At 41.0% G+C, this 13,030-nt stretch overlaps 3 protein-coding genes across 3 annotated transcripts in view; all 3 read right to left on the minus strand.

Annotated features, from left to right (window-relative positions):
• The window catches only part of ANKAR (ankyrin and armadillo repeat containing), a 71,983-nt gene extending 70,888 nt beyond the window's left edge, over window positions 1-1,095 (minus strand). Inside the window, exon 1 of the mRNA XM_035007548.1 lies at window positions 674-1,095. The gene's annotated coding sequence lies outside the window, so the exon portion shown is untranslated. The remainder of the gene's footprint in view (window positions 1-673) is intronic.
• Window positions 1,096-1,187: 92 nt separating this feature from the next.
• Window positions 1,188-8,787, minus strand: ASNSD1 (asparagine synthetase domain containing 1). Its single transcript, XM_035007543.1, has 4 exons — window positions 7,283-8,787; window positions 6,816-6,997; window positions 4,006-4,287; window positions 1,188-1,296 (listed from the first exon to the last, which is right to left on the minus strand). The coding sequence occupies exons 1-4, from the start codon at window positions 8,747-8,749 to the stop codon at window positions 1,260-1,262; spliced, it is 1,968 nt and encodes a 655-aa protein (XP_034863434.1). The 5' UTR covers window positions 8,750-8,787; the 3' UTR covers window positions 1,188-1,259.
• ASDURF (ASNSD1 upstream reading frame) lies at window positions 8,499-12,570 on the minus strand. Its single transcript, XM_035007547.1, has 4 exons — window positions 12,400-12,570; window positions 10,607-10,660; window positions 9,437-9,512; window positions 8,499-8,841 (listed from the first exon to the last, which is right to left on the minus strand). Exons 1-4 carry the CDS (start codon window positions 12,487-12,489, stop codon window positions 8,771-8,773), a joined length of 291 nt encoding a protein of 96 aa, XP_034863438.1. The 5' UTR covers window positions 12,490-12,570; the 3' UTR covers window positions 8,499-8,770.
• Between the last annotated feature and the right edge of the window lie 460 nt (window positions 12,571-13,030).

Genomic DNA, 13,030 nt, shown 5'->3' on the forward strand with positions numbered 1-13,030 from the left:
AAAAATGATCATAACCACTATTTTTTGGGCGTCTACTATTTGCCCAGCTCTTTATACATAATATTTTACTTATTTCATTTAATTGGCGCCTCTCATACAGTGATTCTTAACATTTGCCCTGCATCGAAACCGCCTAGAGCTTGTTAAAACATTGATGGACCCTGCTTAAGAGTTTCTGATTCAGTCTGTTGGGGTGAGCTGGGTAATTTGCATTTCAGAAAAGTTAGAGGTGGGGCACCTGGGTGGCTCAGTTGGTTAAGCGACTGCCTTCGGCTCAGGTCATGATCCTGGAGTCCCTGGATCGAGTCCCGCATCGGGCTCCCTGCTCGGCAGGGAGTCTGCTTCTCCCTCTGACCCTCCTCCCTCTCATGCTCTCTGTCTCTCATTCTCTCTCTCTAAAATAAATAAATAAAATCTTTAAAAAAAAAAAAAAAAAGAAAAGTTAGAGGTGATGCTGATGCTGCTAGTTCGGACAGGACGCTTGAAGAAGCCAACTCTTCGAGGTAGGACTTGGTATCCCCGCTGTGTAGACGCAGAGATGGAGACTAGGAAGGTTACAGAACGTGCCTATGGTTTCACACCTAAAGAATCGGAACCAACCCAGGTCTGGTCCAAGACCTACGCCCACATGGACACGAAAGAGGGGAAAGGACAGGGAAGGGAAGAAACCTACTTTGGAATGATTGTTTTCTTGTCCAGGAGAAGGAAGCTGCGTCCACTCTGGTCCCCAGAATATTCGTGGCAGCCGGGGACAGCCGTCGCCCTGAATGGCTTCTCACCTTCAGGAGGCCCTGGTGGGCAAGGGCAAGGGGGAGCCTCTGCAGGTAGGATCTGAGAGGGACTCTCCTGCAGCGACCGCCGGGAAGGCCCGCTCGCCCCGCGCGATGGCGCGGCCCTCCTGGGAGCCCTCCGCCTCTGGCCGGAACCCGCGCGCGCGGAAGCCCTTGGTCCTCGGGCGAGGACAGCTCGGCCGCGCCGCAAGGGGGCGCCCCTGTGCGTCCGCGGGCAGTGCTTCGGCCGGCGTGGCGCTCGCTTGGCCCTGCTGAATTTTCCGAGACGTGTCCCAGCCCCTCCCCTCCCCTCCCCTCAATCCCGCCTCATGCTCTGAGCGCTGTGCTTCCCCGTCACTTTTCACTTTCACGATTTTCCTCTAGGAAAACGCAAATCCAGAGTGGCAGAGGTGAAGGCGCCATGTTCCTGAGTTGGAACCCCACCTGCATCATTATTCTTCCACTCAGCAAATATTTATCGAACGCTTATTATGAGCCAAGCACCATGTCCCGGAACCTGGAGACCCTGGAGAACAGGACAGACACATTAGCTCAAGGGGCTTATAGTTACACAGATAGTCATACAATTATATTTAAACAGGGTGATAAATATGAGATGTAATGACAGCACACGAAAGAAATCAAACGGAGACCAGGGGCTGGGAAAGGCTGCCCGGAGGAAGTGATATTTTAAACTGAGCCTGGAAGATGACAAAGGGCTATCCAAGCAGAGCTGGAGAAATAGCTTTCCAGGGATGGGTAACAACAGGTGATGAAGAATCCAGTTGAGAAGAAAGTTGAATTTTTTGAGAAACCAAACAAAACCTTGCCTAAAGAACTAGAAAGACGATGGGCACAAAATTAGGCCATAGAGGCAGGTGAGGGCCTAATCACCCAGGTTGCTGAGTTAATGATTTTGAGTTTTATTCTAAAGGTTTGGGCTAGGTTGGTGGCAGTAGATGCTAGGTACAGGCTAGAGTGTGTGGCAGTGGAGATGCAGGGCTGTGGATGGATCTGAGAAATAATGAGGTGGCAACATTGAATGTGGGTGGTGTTTAAAAAAGAAAGTGGTTAGGGCCCCTGCTCGGCGGGGAGTCTGCTTCTCCCTCTGACCCTCTTCCCTCTCATACTCTCTCTCATTCTCTCTCTCAAATAAATAAATAAAATCTTAAAAAAAAAAAATTTTATGATTGCTGTTCCAGGGCAGGGATGTAAAAACGTCACTGCTTCTTTAACAGATTTGCATGTTTGCACTTATGAACAATCTATATAGATTCTTCTACTGACATGTTTTTTGCTCAGTACCAGATGATTTAAGTGTCTCAAATCTTGGGAAAATTATTTTAAGGACTAACACAGAACTTCATCCCAGAGTTTATGGAATTAAGTAGTAAGAAGGTTCTAAAGAATTAGGCTCTCTGGGGACAAAACAAAATGCTGGAGCAGATGACCTGGAAATTCCCTACAGAAGTTCAGTTGGATTAATACATGCAAAGCTCATAAAGTAGCACCTGCCACATAATCATCACTATATAAATGATAGATGTTTTTAGTATTGAACTATATTGTCACTATAAAAGTTATTATATTCAAATCTAGGCTGCTAGGCAAACCTCTTAGTTTATTCCTGATAGGAGGAATGTCAATTTGGTGTTTGGGACCACATAGATACTTGAAGTTGTCTGCCCTCAGGTAAAAGGATGAAAGCTATTAAAGTTAGTATCTAAATATGGTTTGAACATTACATTTCCCAGAGGATAAATTCAGAGCATGTGAAAGTCTCTGACAGATTTCTGTTTGTCAGTATCCTAAAACTGCTTTCCCATCAAGATTAAAAGAATCAAAGTATGGGGCGCCTGGGTGGCTCAGGCGTTAATCGTCTGCCTTCGGCTCAGGTCATGATCCCGGGGTCCTGGGATGGAGCACTGCATCCGACTCCCTGCTCAGCGGGAAGCCTGCTTCTCCCTCTCCCACTCCCCCCTGCTTGTGTTCCCTCTCACTGTATCTCTGTCAAATAAATAAATCTTTAAAAAAAATAAAAAATAAAAATAAATAAATAAAAGAATCAAAGTATGTCCATGTCCAGAAAGGGTGTCAGTCCTAATTGGGGATAGACCCCAGTGACCTTGGTATGGTTGTCACAGCTGACTAATGTGGGTGGATGTCAGGCCAGAGTGGAGTTGAGACATAAAGGTGCAGAGGGTGAGTGTGGATGGGAGGCAAGAGATGATAAGCAGAGGAAGATACAGAACCAGGTATGTGCATTCTAAATTGGTTAGACCAGAATACTAAATGATGATAGGAAGGATCTTACAAAGAGGCTGAAGATACAGGAGAGAGGAATGTAAGATTCCTATAAGGCAAGAAGGGTTGGGATACAGAGAACAGGTGGAGACACAGCCTTTTGACAGTTGTTGGAGGGTGCCTGGGTGGCTCGTCATTACGTCTGCCTTTGGCTCAGGGCATGATCCCAGGGTCCTGGGATAGAGGCCCACGTAGGGCTCCCAGCTCGGCGGGAAGCCTGCTTTTCCCTCTCCCACTCCCCCTGCTTGTGTTCCCCCTTTCGCTGTGTTTGTCAAATAAATAAATAAAATCTTAAAAAAACAAACAAAAAAAAGAAGTTCTGGTGTTGGAAAGTGTAGGCATTTCTTGTCCTGATGACTGATTCTCTGTGAAAAGCCCAGGTCATGAGCTGAGAATGAGGCAAGGAGAGAGGCTAGAGATTTTGGGGACAGGAGGACGCTTAAAATCATCAGAAGCTCTGAGTGGGAAAATTAGCTGCCTAAAGAGATGTAACAGAAGTAACAAGTGTTGCTCAGGAGTGTGAACCTCAAGCAAACTGTTTAGCTTCTCTAAACTGTAGTTCTCTCATCTGTCAAACAGCCCTGTTTCAGCCAGGCTCCTAACAACAAGAAACTGAGTTATTTCTGCGTGTAGCTACCAAGAGAAGGGTCGGTAAAACCTGCTTTCTTCTTTTAGTGTTGGTGGTGGGACATTACCATGTAAGAGCTCAAAGTAATGTTAGTATCACAGCTTTAAACATCCAAGTTGTTCTTTCAAGTATTATCTCTTTTTCTCCAGGGTTAATTTGACTAAATTGGTTATATTAAGTTATATAGCTAAGTAAAAATTCATGTAATGAACCTTAATACCACATTATATAATAATAGAGCAGCAGTGTTTTATTTTTACATAATCATTATTCAGTAAATATTGTTACATTGTGAAGAATTACGTTTTAATCTCCTTTTCAATAGAAAGCTTTTCTAAGGAAATGACTTGGAGCCTTTCACATTTATCAGATGCCTTTTCATTACTCTTTTCCATTTTTGCAATTCTGGATCCAAACTGCATGGCCCGTTTTGGCAGAAGAGCAGAGGTTGTTAAGCCAAGTTCCAATGCTGCAAGACGCAAAATTAGTTTTTCACCAATTCCACGGGGGAAAGTCAGGTTTGCCTTTTCCCAAACCGGTAGGGAATTTAGAAAGGAGACGACATTTTCATCCAGGAAAGGAAATCTAAAATAAAGATAAATATAACCACTATAAAAAAAAATAAAACCAATGTGTTATGATTATTTTTTACACTTTATTCAATGTTAAAATTTATAGCATCAAATTAATTTTTGATGGCACTGTTTTTCTCAATTAAAAATATTCTGGTTATTTACACAATTTTACAGCTAAAATTTAATCACATAGGCAAATATTTCATATGACTAATTTTAATAATATGCTACAAAATAAATTTTGCCTCAAAAAATAAATAAATTAGGCCTACGGTTAGAAATAATCTCAAATTGTTTCACAAGGTTTCTTTGGGGATGCCTTGGAAAACAGGTACAGTTTTTTTTTTTTTTTTTTAAGGTTCTATTTATTTCTTTGAGAGAGAGCCCGAATGGGGGGCAGAGTGGGGGAGTGGGGACGGAGAAAGACAAGCTGACTCCCCGCTGAGCAGGGAGCCCGATGTGGGATGCGATCCCAGGACCCTGGGATCATGACCTGAGCTACAGGCAAATGCTTAACTGACTGAGCCACCCAGTGCCCCACAAGTACAGTCTTGACTCAATTATTCAATCTGTGTCTCTTTATCATGTCAAAAGTAAATGAACTTTAGAGGTATGAAATCAATACAGAAGGGCTCTATAATCCTGAACTTGTGAAACATTTACTTATGGTAAAATTTTATGGTTATCAAAATTGTTTAGAGCGCCTGGGTGGCTTAGTCAGTTGAGTGTCTGACTCTTGGTTTCAGCTCAGGTCATGCTCTCCCAGTCAGGAGACAGAGCCCCAGTGGGGCTCTGTGCTCAGCAGAGAGTCTGCTTCCCCTCTCCCTCTGTCCTTCCCCCTGTTCGCACTCCTGCATACTCTCTCTCTCTCTCTCTGAAATAAATAAATCTTTAAAAAAAAAAATTGGGGTGCCTGGGTGGCACAGTCCGTTAAGTGTCTGATCCTTGGTTTTGGCTCAGGTCATGATTTCATGGTCAGTTGTGGGATTGAGCCCCGCATCAGGCTCCGTGCTCAGCGGGGAGTCTGCTTGAGGCTTCTCTCCCCTCCCCCCGTGTGTGCCTGTGTGGATGCGTGCACACTCTCTCTGAAATAAATAAATCTTTAAAAAAAAATTGTTTGATTACCTTTAAGCCATTTAAATGGAGGCAAATGGTATTAACAGAACAAAGTACTGTTTTATTTAAAAAAAATAATTTTCTGCCCTTTGGCTTCCCTAATTTCCTACAAAATTCTGGGTTTTGTTTAAAATACTTTAAAACTCTCCCTCCAATTCTTTAAATGCAGTACTGTTACAGTAGTGTTTGTTTTATTACATTTTATTCTAGCTCATGTAGAGAGACTGGAAAGGGTAAAGGCATTCATTATGCGGAATATTTTGTTTTTTTGTTGTTGTTGTTTTTGTTTTTTTAGATTTTATTTGACAGAGAGATAGCGAGAGAAGGAACACAAGCAGGGGGAGTGGGAGAGGGAGAAGCGGGCTTCCTGCCGAGCAGGGAACCCGATGTGGGACTCGATCCCAGGACCCTGGGATCATGACCTGAGCCGAAGGCAGACGCCTAACGACTGAGCCACCCAGGCGCCCGTTATGTGGAATATTTTGTAAAAATGAATTAATTACAAAAACAAATTTATATATAAGATAATCTAATCAACTGAGCACTGCTAATATGTATGCCAAAATACATAATAAATTGATATTGGATCTAGCCACTATCGTGGTATTTGTTAAATCACAATTCTGTATCTGCTGTTTGAAACATTCTTCATATGCACTTTTACATAAGGGTATCACATGGGGCCTTTAGAATCAACGGCTTTTACTAAATAAAATAAATTCCCTTTTCTCTGACCTACCTGAAATAAAAGACTGAATTTCTCTCTCTCTCTCTCAAATACATACACCCTTCAAAAGGAAAACATTTTACAGTTTTTACATGGTGGTATGTAATATATGTAAATTATGTATATTCTATATTTAGTAGATATAGAACTTCTATATTTTCTTTTTTTTTTTTTTAAGATTTTATTTATTTATTTGAGAGAGAGAATGAGATAGAGAGAGCATGAGACGGGGGAGGGTCAGAGGGAGAAGGAGACTCCTTGCTGAGCAGGGAGCCCGATGCGGGACTCGATCCCAGGACTCCAGGATCATGACCTGACCTGAAGGCAGTCGCTTAACCAACTGAGCCACCCAGGCGTCCCAAAACCCAACCCTTTAAATACCTTCTCTCAGCATTCCATTACCTCAGTTTTACAGTCTTTTCCACTGTACTACGGAAAACAATCACGCCATTGTTATTATCTTTGAAAATTACCAAAAAGACATCGCTTAGAATATGAGTTCTGGAAAACAAGTGCTCCCCGACCCCTCCCCAGCTTCCCCTCTGATGGACGGTGTTTGTAATATAAGGCCAAGATAGTATTGTTGCTACGGTTATTCATTTCAACAGTCTCCAGAGAAAAAGAACCGAAAAATCTCCTTTTACAGTCTAGTGTCTCTACCAAATTACCCACAGCACTTACGTAAGTAGAATTACCTTGCTTCTTTTCCGTGATCACCGATAACTCTGTCATCACGACCAAGGTTTCTAGAAGATATTCGTCCCAGTTCCATCTCAATTTCCTTATTTAATCCTTCCATTCCGTGTGTCTGAAAGCGGACACGATGGCGAGAATAACCTGCAAGTTGCTCATCAGCACCAATTCCAGTAAGAACTACCTGTAACAGTTTAAAGAAATCCGTATTTCCAACATAAGATAAAGAAAATGACTAAAATAAAAGCAAAGCTTAAAAAGTTACCATCTCAAAAATAACATTTTCTGACAAAAACAGAAGGATAGTCATAAAATAGTAAAAATATGCCCAATTTTTGTCTTATACATCGCACTGTAGGTTAAATGCAATTAAAATATGCTCTATTCTTGCAATATAAATGCTAATAGCTTTAAAGGGTGAAAATGAGGGCTCAGAAATTCTGAGTACAGTGTGTCTGCCGTGCCTTACCTTTGCACTGCTCTGATAGGATTTCACTTCATCCTGGGTCACTAACCAACCAATTCCTCTAGAAGCAAACCAGACTGCACAGCCAATGCTATCATCCAACACTGTATCCAAGGGCTGAACCAAGTGGCATATTCGAGTTCTTCTTAATTCTTGCAGTTCCTCCAGAGAAACATTAATTTCAACGAAATTCCAAATCCGGGAAGGGTTAGCAGTTTGTAGTTCCTTTAGTCCCATTCTGCCTGTGATACGATCCGGTACACTGAATTGTTTATCAGGACCATCATCATCACCACCAGCAGCATTATTTTTAGAGAATTCTTCAGAAGATATTTCACAATGACTTTTCTGTTTTTTCCTCTTTGTGTCAAAACCAGTTAATAGGGTCTTTTCTTTAGTCATGAAAGCCACATTAAGAAGATCGATTGGTTCATCTAAAGGTATATGGCGGTCAGCAAGGGCTGCAATAACCATGGAATCGATACCCCCAGAAAACAGGATTGCAACGTTTGCTTTCCTATCACAAATTTTCAAAGCCTCACTTGGTGTCAGGTTTTCATCCCTAGGTAAACACAAGACACGTCTCCTCACTGCGATACTCAGGACATCAATGAATTGCTGAACTACTTCCTTTGTGTGTCCATCAGTAAGAAAGACCTGAAGTGTTTCCCTTGTAGGAGGGACACTAGCGGTGTTACTGCAAGGAATCTCAAGGGGAGCTTGTGGTAACGTCATATTTAAAGGAACAACAGGTTCTTTCAGATACAGTTTGGCTTCATTTGCTACCACTGATGCAAATGCAGGCAAGTTTGCTGAAATCTGAATCAGGCTATTAACACATTCTTTGATAACATTCTCCCCAGAAACAGATTTCCAAGGGTACAATTTTAAAACCACAGATTTGGAAATGGAAGCAGACTTGAGATCAATTCTGAAAATTCCAGATGCTGGAACTTCTTGCCACTGACTGCCCACTCCGGAGGTCTGAACGCCAACTGAAGAGAGGCAGAAACTCTTGCCCAAATTACTAAAATGCCAAAGCAGGCTACGGCGACCAAAAAAATCTCTACCAAACCATAGATGATGACTGGACGCTTGGTAATATATAAAAGACCAAGGACCTCGGACTTCTGAGAAGAGCGACAAAATATCAGCTTCATTCTTACAAGAGGAAAGGTAATTAAACATTATTTGAGTATCATTCTCTTCAGCTTCGACCTTTATGCCACTAAAGACTTCTCCATTCCACAGGAACACATCACCCCTTTCATCTTCCACAGGCTGGGCAGTCAAAACACCTCTTAAGTGAAGGACATGACCAGAAAATAAACACTGGTAGCTAACACTAGACTTTAACAACTGTTTACTACTATTGGGTCCCCGTCGGTTAAGATTATACAGTAAATCCTCTTTCAAATCTTTGCTGAAATGCTCAACAGAAAAGCTTACAGAACAACAAATGCCACACATTGTTGTGTGAGATCAAGTTGATTATTTCTTGATTTTGGTCTTCTCTGAGTTTTCTATTTCTTGGTATTCTTTTTTCAGTTCATCCAGTATATCTGTGGGGGAGGGGAGAAGAAATATTAAGTAAAATGAAAATTCTTAGACCTTTCCCTGGTAATTCATACAGCAACATAGGCTATTTACCAAGATCAAACCACCTGAGTATATGCACTGTGTTACAACAGGCTTCTAATGACAAATGTTTATCTTTTAGGAAAATAATCTGTTTATCAAATGCTTATTTTGGCCCAGGCACTGGGCTATGGGCTAACCCCTCTTGTTTAAATCCCAAAAAACTTTGGAGGCTCAAAGTTATTCATTCAAAGTCACAAAGGGAGAAAGTGGTAGAGCAGTTCTCATACCTAGACCTGCCAAAAATTCTAAAGCACACATTAATAATTATGGCTTTCTAACACAACTTATATATTTTTATTTTATTTTATTTTTACTGTGGACTCATCTTTGGAAGGCTACCTTGAAGAAAACCCAAACCACAGCATTGATTTTACTTGATATACCACCATCCAAGCTTCAGATATATATTTAAACATTCAAATATAGACAGTATAATTTAGGCACTACCATGAGTTTCTACAGAAAGCCTAGAAAAGACTTTTCATGCATTTCTATATAATATACCAAAAAACTTACTTTTGCTTTCAGAAAGCATTTCTGTTCGGTCTGCAAGAAAGAATATGTTGCTGTTCTGTTGCTGCCTATATACTTTCTGCAAAACATAATTTAGGCTAATATCAGGATTTGATCTAAAAAGTACATGTCAAAACTCTGAACTCTTTTATTGTATATTCTTGAACTTCAATAACATATATTCAGAACAATACCTTAGCAAATACAGGTAAACAAAAGTCACCCATTATCTTACCATCTAGAAACTGCTACCATTAACACAGAGGTGAAATGTATTTTCTCTGCATATATCAACTATCAGTTTCCTTGAACATTACAGGTTATTTGATAAGTCCTCAAGTTTTAGACATTTAAGGTATTACCAACTTTATAAATCAATGTTGCAATGAAGTTCTTTGTAACTAAATCTTTGTTCACTCTCATGACTCATAAATATCAATTCCTATAAATGGAACTGGGTCAAAGTGCTACATAGTTTTAAGGCTTTGATACATTCTGCCAACTTGCCCTCTAGAAAGTTTGTGTCAGTTGTGCCTTAAATTCTAAAAGGGACAATATCAGAAATGTTTAACCAACCTGTTACTTATCAAATGCTTTAAAGGGCTCAAAATCATTTCTTCCTGAACTTTAAAATGTAATTTTTGACAGTATAAGTACACATAAAGCAGTAGCTTGTTTATGAATACATGAATGCACATGGCATTAAATTTGGATGATTTGTGTAAAAAAATTTGGGGGGGGGGAAGCAATTTATCCTTTTTGTTTTTTCAACAATTATCCACATTCATTTTAAGGCAGAGTTTCCTTTCTTAATATATTTAATGGTTATTTATTTCAAAAGAAAACACCAAATTCAAGTATAAGTCAATACCATTAGTGATTACAGACCCAAGATACCATTGTATAATTAGTATCATTTGGTTCAAAGGTAGTGGGATTGCAGATGATGAGAAAAAAAAAATTATCAACTATAATTAACATATAGATATCCACTATGTGTATAAAATCTTGGACACTTTTCACTTTTGCAATGGAACTAAAAAAGATGCTGAAGTTTTGCAAATTTTAATGTAAATATAAATCTTATATATAATTCTTTTAACTTTAGTATATAGTTAATAAGATATAATCAAACCTTCCCACATACAATTCAGAATTATCCTAATAACTCACCCTGTTCTTCTTCAGGTTAGATAGTTCATCCACAACAATTTTTTGTTCTTTAATCTAATGAAATAAAGAAAAACTTCTTAAATCAGAGGCTAGCAAAGTATGCTCGATTGAGGGCCTTTTAAAATTAGAGAGATGGGATAAGGTGCTATAATCTACTGGTTGCCCAAACGGGCAGTCTGTGAATACAAAGATTCTTTTTGAACAGCAGTGTGGGGGGGTGCAGCTGGGGGAAAGTTGGAAAAGGAAACAGTGATTACACTTGACAGGTGTTAAAAAGCCCACTGAACCCAGATAAGGGTTTGGGGTTGGTAACCAGCATTCATGCAAAGGCCACAGTTACTAAACAAAGTCTGTGCCTTTTATTTAACATAGACAATATGCACCAAAAGTAGTATCAGTTTTCAATGATTTAAGTTATGTTTTTGTTTTTTAATAGCACGTCATGAAGTATCAATGCTTTTCATGATTTATGTACTGAATGGTGTAGCCACACGTTCAGAACAAGTAAGCAGTATAAATGCCCTACCTGGGGCAGTAAGGCGTATTACTTTCCATCTTGGCTTTATTCCTCTTTACGTTTCAAAGAGTAGAATGGTGCTGGCACTGTTGAACTATACCTCACTTTTTATTAGTAGGATAGGGCACAAGGCACAACTAAGTGGAAGTGAAATTTCTAACTCTTTTCAGTAAAGGCAGTTACGGTGTGAACATGATATTGTGTCATCAGTACCTCTAAAAGCAGGATTTATAATCTCTGTCCTACCTCACACACCTCAGAGATCTGTCATACATCAGTATAAATGGCTTGCTATGGTAGTAATTGGAGTGGGCTATACGTGATTAGAAAATGCACTACCCATGGGTGTGTACACTTCTGTCTCTCCAGTCAATGCAGTAATTGGCTAGATTTGAATTGAATTCCAAGACCAAATTTGTATAACCTCCTTCAGATCTGTGTTTGAACAGTGCATCCCCATTCATTTTAGAAATAGCAGGTATACATTTCACTTTACTTTAAACAAGGAAACTGATACAGAGGGATCAGAGACTTGCTTGAGATGTCACTGTTAGTTTGGGACAGAACTAAAGTAAAATCTAGGACATCTAATACTTGAAAGGCTATAACCATTCCCATCTCCAGTATATTTTGAAAGGTTTTGTCTGCTTATGGCAGTTAAGATGTACATTGCTCCCTCCCCGCCCCCCCGCCCCCCGCCTTTTTGGATAGAACAGTGACAATCAGATACATATTTTAGGATCACTGCTCTGCCTAAAGTGGAGAACAGATTGGAAGAAGGTAAGGATGGATGAAGGAGTGACCGGTTAGGAAACTTATGCAGGGTTCCGGATGGTAGATGAAGATGGCTGGTTTAGGATGGTGTGTATACACTGTGACAACGGGATTTATCGAAATGAGCTTCAGAAGCAGAACTGGTAGGTCTTCGTGATGGACGTCAAGGATAGCTCCCAAGTTATTGGCATGGACAAGTGAATGGATGGTGGTGGCATTTTCTGAGTTGGGAAACACCACAATAGATCTGGAGTAGGAGGTACTTCTAACAGTTTAAAAAGAGTAGGGAGAAAAGATCCCAACCAAACTTCTGTCCCACTACCTGCTGGGTCTAATCTTGGGGTAAATTTCATGGTCTCCCTTTAACTCTAGCTGCCAAATGCTAAGACTAAAAGGAGCAAAGCAGCAGGGCAAAGCCTAGGCTGGGCCATGTGGCGCGGGGGACCTTCTTCGGTGAAGAGCGGAGCCAAGTCCGGACTTTCGCGCCTCGTCCCACACTCACCTTGCTGCTAAGATCCTCCTTGTGTAGCGTCGAGTGGTCTGCAGAGAACAGCCCGGCGCCGTCCTCGAGCCGCGACCCCCTGCTGGGCATCTCCACCGAGCGCGTTGAACTCAAATTGCACCAACCCTCACTTGCGCCCTGTACCTTCCAGTCCTCAGCCACAGCGCGTGCGCGCTCCCCGTGGCCCCACCCTCTCCCTTTCTCTTTCCCGTCAATCTTACCAATAGCGGCTGCGCATTCACTGGAACGCCTGCGCAATCGGATGTATCTTGGGAGGAGTTGTGCGCGTGCGCACAGATGCCTAGTGAGCGCGTGATCCTGGTTGTGAAATCAGAGAGGTTTCCGAATGGTCCCCTAGCGGATCCAACGTGGAAACGCTTTTGTGGTCTCCTTACTGCCTGGAATCCAGTGGATTGTGCGTTATATGCGCCCTCCAGTGGTAAATATAAAGAATAGAAGCGGGGTAAAAAATACCACTTAATTATCTAGGCAAGGAAGGATATGAAACTAGCCATTGATTTAAGAGATACATTGTTGGTAACGGAATTGTACAGACTTGTTAAAATTTTTGTTAACTTCTTATTAGGGCTAAAAGATAAAATACAGGATGTCCAGTTAAATATAAATTTCA

The sequence above is a fragment of the Mirounga leonina genome, unplaced genomic scaffold, assembly GCF_011800145.1.
Source record: "Mirounga leonina isolate KUSES-001 unplaced genomic scaffold, KU_Mleo_1.0 Mir_151, whole genome shotgun sequence".
NCBI lineage: Eukaryota > Metazoa > Chordata > Mammalia > Carnivora > Phocidae > Mirounga > Mirounga leonina.